The 12,210-nt window shown below is 39.0% G+C and overlaps 1 protein-coding gene across 1 annotated transcript in view; it reads right to left on the reverse strand.

Moving 5' to 3' along the window:
• LOC130911192 (probable ATP-dependent RNA helicase ddx6) overlaps positions 1-7,776 on the reverse strand; it is a 30,414-nt gene extending 22,638 nt beyond the window's left edge. Inside the window, exons 1-5 of the mRNA XM_057828988.1 lie at positions 7,633-7,776; positions 6,526-7,091; positions 4,916-4,979; positions 749-853; positions 508-637 (exon numbers count right to left, since the gene is read on the reverse strand). Of these exons, the coding sequence (XP_057684971.1) occupies positions 508-637; positions 749-853; positions 4,916-4,979; positions 6,526-6,722 (496 nt within the window). The 5' untranslated portion in view covers positions 6,723-7,091; positions 7,633-7,776. The remainder of the gene's footprint in view (positions 1-507; positions 638-748; positions 854-4,915; positions 4,980-6,525; positions 7,092-7,632) is intronic.
• Between the last annotated feature and the right edge of the window lie 4,434 nt (positions 7,777-12,210).

The raw sequence follows: 12,210 nt of genomic DNA on the forward strand, positions 1-12,210 counted from the left end.
ACTGGACTTGGGCACCCCTGATTTAGACTAACGTAAAACTTAATTAGAACTTAAAATTGTTTGACACAATTGGAAATTCAATTGAAAAACGTGTGGGGGGGGGGGGGGGGGGGGGGGATAGTTAAAAAAACACCTAACCTTTTAAGTAATGTGTGTTATCAATTGTAATGACAATTTTAGGCAAGAAATAATTTGTTTCATAAAATCTTAACTTTTTTGAGAGTGAATTTGTTGGATTTTTTTTCTAGTCATATCTGAGATGCAATCGTTGACAGTTTTCAACTATATACATCTAAAAGAAATTGATTGTCTAAAAATGGCTCAATATTAAGTGAAATGTCTTGTTTTCTCGTGTATATTAACAATTGCTCTTTACCTAAAAAAAAAAATGTTTTATCCGATAACTCGATGGAATTTTTAGTAAAATACTCGATTACTAAAATATTTGATAACTTTTAAGTTCTACGCATAAGCACTCAACGGCACATTTCATTTCAAAATCCCCACCTTGTATGTAGTCCTTCTTCAGGTCAATGCGTTCAAGTAAGGGAATGAGGTAGGCTCCACTCTTCCCCGTGCCATTCTTGGCTCTGGCCAAGATATCCCTCCCCGACAACGCGATGGGAATGCTTTCCTCCTACGAGCAGATGCGATAACGTGCGCTTTGAAGATATGCTCACCATTGTGATACCAAGATACGCTTGTTCTAGTAGATTTGGCATCAAACATTTGCGTAGGAGAAAGGCACCTGAATAGGAGACGGCTTTTCCCAGCCCATTTCAAAGATGCCCATGAGCAGCTCCCTCTTTAGGCAGTAATCTTCAAACTCGTTGCCTTTTGTTGCAGTCACGTCCTGTAGAGTACCAGGAAAAAAGGGGGAGGGGAGAGATTAAAAAAGCAGAAAGCTCATTAGGTCAAATTTAGAGCAATATCGTAATCAGCCACACAATTCCATGAGAGTTCATCAAAGTACTATTCTTTTTTTTTTTAACACTTGTGCGAAAGGTAAAATCTTGGATAATGTAAAGTTCGGTGACTGATTTTAGAGATTTTTCAGGGGGATCCCTAACGACTTGCAATGCTGACACTAACAAATAGGAACGAGCTTATGACAGGAGTGTGTTGCCAATGTTTAGTGAATGATGACCCTGTGGTGACTAAAACCATTGAAGTTTCACCAGAGGAAAAAAAAATAATCGTATTAGAAAAGTATGGGTGTGACAATACAGGTAGTACCTGAGGTACAATGTACCCAACTTGCGTGATTTCGACTTTACGACGCTCGTCCTCAGTTTTGTCTTCAGGTTTTTTGTTTTTTTTTTAGGTCGCGTAACATTGTCTCATCCGCCACATCTCAGCATTGATGGTAAGGACAAGGAGTGGGAACGTCTCGGTACCTCATGATACGATATGATTTGCGATACAAAGCTCACGATTAGAGCTGTCCCGACTAGTCGATGTTGTCGACGTCATTGATGACGTAAATGCGTCGACGGGCAAAACATACCGTCGACGGGTATTGAGGGGTTAAAAAAAAATTTTTACATGCGGATAAAGTTTAGAATGGCGGGCGCTCGCGATACAAGCGGTTGTTACTAACACCCCCAAGGGGGCTGCTGTTATTTCAATGTGACCGGGAATTGTCAGATTGAGCAAAGAGGAAGAAAGTGGGCGAGCGAGAGAGAGGGAGCGAAAGAGAGGGAGTGAGATTGGTGAGTTTGGAAAGTGCGCGACTGCGCGTTTAGCGTGGAGTTCAGTGGCTGCAGCCCCTGCGTTTTTGTTTTGGACATTAAAAGTATCTATAAAGAGCCATCCGACACCTCTCGGTGTTTTTATGCACGCCGCCGCCTTCCTGAGGAGAACATGGGCCGAACCGACGACAACGAGCCAAGTGAATCGCCGGTTCACTCCTCACTATGGCGAGGAGTTGAAAACACCGCCAATTACCAAAAAGGGCAGAATTGGTGGCACGAGAAAGTGGCATAAAGCCAAAAATGCGGACCAGAATAGCCAGAGCCTGGAATTATATCAAGGAAAATATGGAGGGTGCCACTGTGTGTACTCTTTGCTAAGTTGAGCTCCCATACAACAGTAGCACGTCAGCTATGAACACTTGTATAATTTTCGAAGACAACAAGAAACAACAAGCTAGCGGATTGTAAGTCCATACAACTTTCTAACGATGTTTTTCAAAATGGAAGTTACCTTTATGTGCGTCGTACCAACGTGCATTTTAATTTAATAAAATAATTAATGTATATATATAATTATATATTTAAATTATTATATTTATTAGGATAATGGAAGCTCCCACTTGGGGAAAATATATACATACATCCTGTATATACATAATATAATGAAAATATATCTGGAAACAGCACTGGCCTGCTTACTGTAACCCATGACTGCACTAATGTTAGTCACTTTATATTATAAAGTATCATTGTGTATATACATATAGGAGTATACTATAAAATTACTACTGTATATTTAATTTTTGTTACTGTGAGTATGTGTGCCTCTCATTCAAAATAGTTGTAATATTTCAGTGTGCCCTCTACTTTATCTATTTTCAGGTTAAAACAAACAAAAGTTGAACAGTTTTCCCCCTCCCCCAAAAATGCAGAATGCACACCAGAAAAAGCATCTGAACTCACACAAAGTATTCTGAAAATGGTTGTCCGGGACATTTCAATTCATTTTAACATTTAGAACAATATAGACAATGACATACCACAAAAAGAGTGGGAATTGTTTTGACTCCTGTTAAAGAGGTGAAGTCTCAGTGTTTCCGTTTACATTTTTTTGCACTAGTTAATGCCAGCATCATTTTACCTTTGTTTGTGATTTTTTATTATTGATTTATTATTTAATTGATTTATGTTATTTATTTATACATTAATAAAGAATGTAGGTGTTCCAAAATGGTTTTTGTGAATAATAAGCTTCTACAAAAATTTCATTATTAAAGTAGTAAAAAAAAAAAAAATTATTAGAATAGTCGACTAATCGTAAAAATAGTCGGCTGACTAATCGGGAGGAAATTAGTCATTTGGGACAGCCCTACTCACGATAACAATCTGACGATATGGCGATACAACGATTATCGATACATTGGTCAGGAAATCATTCTAGGATATTCAACAAAAAAACTAATAAACAGAAAAAACAAGCTTCTGCTGTGAATTGGAATGAGTTTATCACTAGTAGACGTCCAATCCATTTGAACTGGGAGGGTGGCCCCACTTCAAACTGATTGAACGTCTATGGCCGTCAGTGGCAGCAAATGAGGTAATTTTGGGCTATTTAAGGTCATTTACCTGTTGATTTTCAGTTACTTCATGTTGATTTTGGGGTATTTTATGGGTCATTTCTTGTTTATTTTGTGTTACAGAAAAGGGAATTGGCCAAATGAATATGCAGTGACTCAAACTGAACTGAAAATTACCTGTAAATGCCATAAAATGAACAGCAAGTGGCCTGTAAATATCGGACAGAATGACAATGCTCTGGTTTCGAATGAACAAACGTTCCCAGTCAAAATGGATTGGGCGTCAAGCACTGTCAATGCAGCCTTAGAATTAATTGAGACACTATTATGGGGGAAGATTTTGGTTGCAACTTGTTGGTTCCTTTTTATTTATTTTTAAATTTTTTTTTAGACATTGGCACATTTTAAAACTGTCTCGATTCTTGGCAGGAGCATATCGATAACCTTTTGGGATACAAAGTATCAGGATATATCACCATTTCGATATTTTGTCACACCCCTTGTAAGGACTGCATGTTAATTTGGCTATTTATTCGGTTGATTTAATCTAAATGGTTGATTTCTAATCGCTATGCAAAACTGGTATTTCATTACAGGTCCACTTTGTTGCACTCGGACTTGTTTGATGTCACGCCACCGCTGCTTCGTTAGTTTCGAGTGTTGCTTTCATGTTGGGAAGCGGATCTGAACGCCAGTTAGCATTTCGTGAAAGCAGAGAAACCGTGAACGGAGCAGTCTCGGCATTTGAGGACATTCCTCCTTTTGAGTAACCCAAAGTCAACTGGAAGTGACCCGGAAATGCTCCAAAAGAGAAAGGAAGCGACCAAAAATCAACAGGAAATGCCATGAAATGCCACAAAATTAACTCACTGGTTGCCACTGACAGCCAGACATCCAATCCGTTTGAAGTGGGAAGGATAGCAGCAAATGAATTCATTCAGTTCCATCCCTTCAACTTTAAACTGATTGGACGTCCACTAGTGATAGAATTCCAATTCACAGAAGGATGAAAAGAGCTTGTTTTTCTGTTTGTTTTGTAGAATATCCTAAAATGACCGACTCATGTGTCGATAATCGTATCGCCATATCGTGAGATCGTTAACATGCGCCTTGTATCACGAATCGTATCTTACCACCAAGTACCCAGAGGTTCCTATCCCTATTAGAAAGGAGCCCGATAGAAGCCAAAAATAGAGTAAATGTAGGTACTGTGCGCATTTGTTCAGTACAGAAGCAGTGATTTATCTACAATATCCTCTGCCATTCACTGAAGTACTCACTTTTTGCCACATTGAGCCCCCGGTAATAAAATGAAGATATTGCAAGATTGACACCCAAGTTTGGATTAGCAGTACTATTAAAACTTCTTGGGAAAAAAAAGACAATTCCTAGTTATTTTCCACTACATTGAGCAGCAACCTTTTTCAACGACCATAAAAATTGGGTGATCACCAGATTTCATTTTTTTTTTTTTTTTTTAACATATTTAAAACAGGGTTTAAGTTGTTACAAAGTATGGTACGCCTCCTAAATTGGGAAATCTAAGCACTTCTACAAGGTTTTTGGGATCCTCGTTATGAATGTCCTTCTTAATTCAAGTAAAAGTTATAAAGTTTATAAAAAAAAAATAATAATAATACAAACCGAAGTTCTCATCCTCATGTCCCTTGGGGGCAATTTCAAATTTTTCTTCCAGTCATCTCCAGGCCTGTAAAAGTCCAAACTCTCGTGAGGAATAATTAAGTGAAATATGTCATTTGCAATTTAACAAGTGATAAATATTCTAGACGAATTTCATTTGAAAAATATAATTGAACATTTTCAACTATCAAGTAGAGCTGTCACGACTAGACGACGTAGTCGACATCTTTCATGTTGTAAATCCGTCGACGAGCTTAACATCCCGTCGACGGTTAATGAAGGGTTAAAAACTGCATGCAAGCGGGAAAGCGTCACAAAGCCAAAAAAAGCGTACTAGTGTCCAAAACATTGACTTATTTCAAATAAAAGACTGAGGGTACAATGCAGTGTCCCGTCTCTTCAATGCAAAGCTTGGCTGCACATCAGCCGTGAATGAACACCTATGCTGTCACCCAGTTGTAATTTTTGAAGACGACAGGAGTAAGTCCATCTAACTAACAACATCTTTTATTGAAGTTGCTAAGCCTGCCGCGATATGCAATGCGTCCATTTAGCGCACGCTAAATAAAATTGAGGGCGGTAATTTTCACGGCTGCGTTTTATCGCCGCGTGCGTACATGCTGATGGCATACGAGACTCCAGTTCCTTTCGCTCATCAACACGCTAAAGAATTAAAGTTTACACATACAAAATAAGAAAACGCATCTATATTAAACACCGTAAACGTTAGCATTGCTATACTAAGGTGAATGTGGGGAAAAAAATACAACCTATATTAGCCTGCTATAAAACGTTATCAGTCTTCTCCAAAACGCAAACTTGCGGTTAAAAGGTGACACTTCAAACATGGAAAATTGTTGGTTACAGCATTTGCAAACAAAAAAATGAAAAAAAATCTATTACTGACACTACATGCAATGACAAGAAGTTCTTTTGCGGAGTGGTAACCTTAAATTAGCTGTTTAGCAAATGTACTTCCGGTGAACATTTCAAAATAAAAGCATGTCATGCTCTTCATATAAATAACGATTTCTGGAGTTAATCCCACATACTTCAGAATTGAGATTCTCCACTAAGAATAGCTTCAAAATGACACACACTATAAAAAATCTGACTGGCAATGAATAATTACTATTATATATAGTACTATACTATAATATTAATGCTAGGTATTTTTTTAAAGAATTGTTTTGAATCATGTTGAATAGGCGAAGTCAGTGTTCTGAATCTGTTTACATTCTATTCTTTTGCACTAGTAAATGCTATCAGCATTTAAATTTATTGTTTATTTGTGATTTATTATTGTTATTTACGTGTTTATTTGTACTTTAACAAAGAATTTAAGTGTTCCAAAATGTTTTTGTGAATTGATTAGAGTCAACAAAAATTTCATTGCTAAATAAGTTTTTTTTTTTTTTTAATTAATCGATTAGTCGACTAATCGTAAAAATAGTCGGCGGACAAAAAATTTGTCATTTGGGACAGCCCTACTATCAAGGTATGTTGTGCTCAGACTGAAGTGCCCATTCCATATTCATCATTTTAGCTGATTGACTTCTTTGGACAATTTTGGCAGTTTGGTACAGTACCAAATTTTTCTTCATGCAACTTACTTGATGACAGCATTACTATTTGGGGCTGCCTGGGAATTGCCATTGTTGATTGTGCCCTTCATCTGGTTTAGCGGCTGTTGTTGGTGGCCTCCCCCGCCACCGCCCGGAGCGCCAGCCGGCTTCACCGAGCCCCGGAGCTGTCCATTCTGGTTTGACAAGCCCAGGATGACTGGGTTCTCCATCCTGGCAGTGCTCATGTTTCCTCGTTAGTTTCTTAGTTCAATAATGGTGAAACTCGAGTGGGGAGTTAATCCACAATTAAGCGTAGTCCTTCCCTGTCGGGGCTTTGTTTTCGATACGTGTCCAAATATTTAAGTCTGCCACATACGTCACAATATTGCCGTCTCTGGGACATGAAGCGAGAACTTCTTTTCAGTGTTTATAAACAGATTTCAGTCCGGAACGGCGGTCGTAAGCGAGCGTGGGTCTTGACAGCAGGTGTCTGGAATCCCAAACTTGGGGATGGCTTAGCTGGCTTTTCAAATACGGGCCCACTTGTTCAAGCTGACCATTTCAGGGAGCTCCACTGAGCCGCTGCGTCCTCTGCGTCGGATTTTATACAAACCCTAAAGCACAGAAGTAGTTAGGCCGACCACAAACAAACACAGTAAACAAAATGGTCATTTGATTCGAGTGTAAAGGATGTAAGTCTTTGGTTTCATTGGACTGCGAGAAGCCATCAAAAAGGACATGTGAGCAGGTGAAAAATATACAAAATGACTTTAAAAGTAAATGGGGGAAAAAAATCCAAGGCCTCGTCTGTAAAATCTATTCGTGTTCAGCCAGGCTTGCCTGACCTAGCCTTCAAAAAAACGATGACGTAGATTTAGCTCCGCGTTCATGAGCCGTCGCTGTATTAAAAACCCCTCCCCACACAAAAAAATGTCAAACATCAAGTCGACATTTGTGTGATATTCGACATTCGGCTCCATTTGTTGGTTTTGTTTTAACAACACCTACAGTCGACGTCACCTAGTTAGCTTCCTAGCTTAGCTTCATGCTAGCTATCGACGGCGAAATATAGCGTTCAATATTAGCGACCACGGCCTGGATGTGAAACGGGTGGTTAAAGCCACATATTGCGTTCGAATCGAGCGGCCTCGTTACCTCAAATAAGCGAAGTAAATCGTGGTTATTTCGTTTGTTTAAGCTGTGTCGAATTGTAGCCGAGAGCACGAAGAGGCTTCTTCTCATCCAAACCTTCAAGATGGCTTCCACTCGTTTTTGAGCCCGCCTACCACAGCCACAATCAGCTGACTAAATTTCTAATCATTTCCCCCCCGCCACATTATTAATGATTCACATAGTTTTATATAAAAATGTTCGTTTATTCGTGAGATATAAATGTAGTTCTTCTAATGGAGCCGTGTTTTTACATACTTTAGTCGGTCACCTGTTACGTCACAGTGTCAGATGAAGAAATACAGTGATCCCTCGTTTTTCGTGGTTAATTGGGACCAGAACCTGCCGCGATAAGTGAAAAACTACGATGTCGCCCCCCATATTTGTGTGTATTCAATGTATTTTTTGTGATTTAGCATTGGAAATAGATACATATAAGACAGTTTTTCCACTTGTTTCTCGAAGTACAGTGCCTTGCAAAAGTATTCGGCCCCCTTGAACCTTGCAACCTTTCACCACATTTCAGGCTTCAAACATAAAGATATAAAATTTTAATTTTTTGTCAAGAATCAACAACAAGTGGGACACAATCGTGAAGTGGAGCAAAATTTATTGGATAATTTAAACTTTTTTAACAAATAAAAAACTGAAAAGTGGGGCGTGCAATATTATTCGGCCCCCTTGCGTTAATACTTTGTAGCGCCACCTTTTGCTCCAATTACAGCTGCAAGTCGCTTGGGGTATGTTTCTATCAGTTTTGCACATCGAGAGACTGACATTCTTGTCCATTCTTCCTTGCAAAACAGCTCGAGCTCAGCGAGGTTGGATGGAGAGTGTTTGTGAACAGCAGTCTTCAGCTCTTTCCACAGATTCTCGATTGGATTCAGGTCTGGACTTTGACTTGGCCATTCTAACACCTGGATACGTTTATTTTTGAACCATTCCATTGTAGATTTGGCTTTATGTTTTGGATCATTGTCCTGTTGGAAGATAAATCTCTTTCCCAGTCTCAGGTCTTGTGCAGATACCAACAGGTTTTCTTCCAGAATGTTCCTGTATTTGACTGCATCCATCTTCCCGTCAATTTTAACCATCTTCCCTGTGGCTGCTGAAGAAAAGCAGGCCCAAACCATGATGCTGCCACCACCATGTTTGACAGTGGGGATGGTGTGTTCAGGGTGATGAGCTGTGTTGCTTTTACGCCAAACATATCGTTTTGCATTGTGGCCAAAAAGTTCAATTTTGGTTTCATCTGACCAGAGCACCTTCTTCCACATGTTTGGTGTGTCTTCCAGGTGGCTTGTGGCAAACTTTAAACGAGACTTTTTATGGATATCTTTGAGAAATGGCTTTGTTCTTGCCACTCTTCCATAAAGGCCAGATTTGTGCAGTGTACGACTGATTGTTGTCCTATGGACAGACTCTCCCACCTCAGCTGTAGATCTCTGCAGTTCATCCAGAGTGATCATGGGCCTCTTGGCTGCATCTCTGATCAGTTTTCTCCTTGTTTGAGAAGAAAGTTTGGAAGGACGGCCGGGTCTTGGTAGATTTGCAGTGGTCTGATGCTCCTTCCACTTCAATATGATGGCTTGCACAGTGCTCCTTGTGATGTTTAAAGCTTGGGAAATCTTTTTGTATCCAAATCCGGCTTTAAACTTCTCCACAACAGTATCTCGGACCTGCCTGGTGTGTTCCTTGGTTTTCATAATGCTCTCTGCACTTTAAACAGAACCCTGAGACTATCACAGAGCAGGTGCATTTATACGGAGACTTGATTACACACATTTGGATTCTATTTATCATCATCGGTCATTTAGGACAACATTGGATCATTCAGAGATCCTCACTGAACTTCTGGAGTGAGTTTGCTGCACTGAAAGTAAAGGGGCCGAATAATATTGCACGCCCCACTTTTCAGTTTTTTATTTGTTCAAAAAGTTTAAATTATCCAATAAATGTTGTTCCACTTCACAATTGTGTCCCACTTGTTGATTTTTGACAAAAAAAATTAAATTTCATATCTTTATGTTTGAAGCCTGAAATGTGGCGAAAGGTTGCAAGATTCAAGGGGGCCGAATACTTTTGCAAGGCACTGTATAATTAAAAAAAAACAAACTAATATATATATATATATATATACATATATATATACATATATGTATATATATACATATATATATATATATATATATATATACACACACACACACATATATATATATGTATATATATATATATATATATACATATATATATATTTATGGCACAAAACAGTTAAAAAGTTCCGCTCTGAGACGCCAATTTGGCCAAATTCAAAATTGTCCGATATGCATGTGTGATACGCCATTGGAAAGCTTAAAATCTAAATTTTCTGGGTGAAGAACAATTTTGAACAGGATGGCATTTAAAAAAAAAAAAAAAAGTTTTTTAAACAGCAAAACCCTATCTGGTGGTGAGAGCACACAAGAGCAGAATTACAGATGTCATGCCTTTAAGTAGATATTATCGCTTACTTACCTTGTTCCGATGCAAAAACTTCATGTAGCATGTATCACTGAGAGTCAAGACAACGCTGTGAATGGCCACAGCTGGATTTTGGGGGGATTTTATGGGTGAAACATGGTAATATAACAAGGGTCGAGATCCAGAAGTCGCAGACATCAAGGAGTGGTGGAGATTTTCATTTTCATATATCTACCCCTTTAAACGTTTTTTTTTTTTTTTTTTCTTTGTTTGGATTGATAATTTATCATCTCACATTGGAGAAAATGCTACAGTAACAAAAAAAAAATACAGTGAAGCGACAGTTCTGAGGTAGATATCCGTGATTTTTTCACAGACACCATGTTTTTCATTGTGACGTCATTTGTTTAAGTTTAAAATATACGAGTGAATAATTTCTTAGTGTTTTTTTATTTTTTTTTAAAGAAATATTGTACATCAATTAATGATTCTTAGGTAAAAATGACAGACGTTTTGAATAATAAATATAACTAGGCCTGCAAGCAGGACTGAACGGGCCCTCGCAATCTAGCGCAACTCGGACTGTGTGCAGGTCAGGGTGGTGGCAGATCCTCCTCTCTAATCATCTCATTAGAACCTAAGATGCTCGAAAGTAGCCTATATACATTCCCACACCCAAGAGATAAAAACCCCTATTGGAGAGAGTACTACAAAAAAGGAGCCACTACTGAGCTGTGCAGCCAAGCCCTTATTCAAAACCCAAAACTAATCTTCTAAGTGGGCCAATTCGACCAAGTGTGCCAAATATTGTGGCTCTATAAGCTGCCTGAGTCTCTGAAAAAAAATATTTCCTTTAAATGGCGAACAAAGGGTCGTCACGGCAACAGACAGAGACACGTGGACATGGGCCGTAAATAAGTATTTTAATAGGTCTTGAAACTACAATGACCAACCTGAAAAGAACTGAACATGTATTGGAAAAACGAGTGACTTTCTATTGCCACTAGTTGGCGCTGTAGGTTTGATGCAAATGACCCCTACAAGGCCCTTCAGGGTATGACTCTCAACAAGCACGGGAAGTTTGGCGCAGATATGTTGTATATCTGCCGAGTTATGACTGTTCAAAGTTTTTGGAGAGAAAAATTGTTGACAGTCATTTTCACTTTCCTGTTTGGACCCCTCCGCTTCAACGAAACTTCAATATTTTTCATCAGGCACCTGAAGACAGGTCTTAAGGCTTCCCTTATGCAGCTTTGAGGTAGATTGATTTTTTCCCTTTAGAGGAGGAGTGTGTCCCGTAAAAAAAAGGGCATTTCCTGTTCCCACTAGGAGGCGCCAAGCACAAATGGTAAATTTTCAATCCAGTCCTGCTCAGGCTGGTATACCTCACACACATGCCAGATTTAAAATAGATTGAACGTTGTATGAGGGAGTTATCAGTCATTTTCCGAATTCGGTGTTTTGGCGAAAAAATGGCCGACTTTGGCACCCCGCCCAGGTCAGGCCCGTGAATGAAAACACACCATTTTGATAACTTAAGATTTCATATGCCCCAATTTTGAGAATGATCAAACTAATTCCCTAGGTGCCAAGGTGTAAAATGTGCACACTGTAAATCGAAAAAAATTTCACATTCAATCCAAAATACCCGATTTCCTGTTGGGTTTGGAATATGCATGCAAGAGACTTTTTGGAGCAGTTTTGTACAAGGTATCGACTCTCCGAATTTCATCCCTCTACGTTGAAAAAACCTAAATGGAGAGGCCTTTTTGAAAATTTCAAGGGGGCGCCACTGAGCCATTTTGTTACATGTTTTCGTAACGTTGCAAGATTATTGAACGTTATGCAAAGCCACATGTATGTCCAAATTTTTGTGAGTTTTCGTGCATGTTCAAGCCTCCAAATGTAAACTCCTACTGTGAACCGATAAAAATTTCACATTCGATCCAAAATACCCGATTTCCTGTTGGATTTGGAATATGGGTGCAAGAGACTTTTTGGAGCAGTTTTGCACAAGGTATCGACTCCCCAAATTTCATCACTCTCTGTTAAAAAAACCTAATAGGAAACGCCTTTTTGAAAAATTCAAGGGGGCGCCAC

This window comes from Corythoichthys intestinalis, unplaced genomic scaffold (assembly GCF_030265065.1).
Source record: "Corythoichthys intestinalis isolate RoL2023-P3 unplaced genomic scaffold, ASM3026506v1 HiC_scaffold_23, whole genome shotgun sequence".
NCBI classification, from domain to species: Eukaryota; Metazoa; Chordata; class Actinopteri; order Syngnathiformes; family Syngnathidae; genus Corythoichthys; species Corythoichthys intestinalis.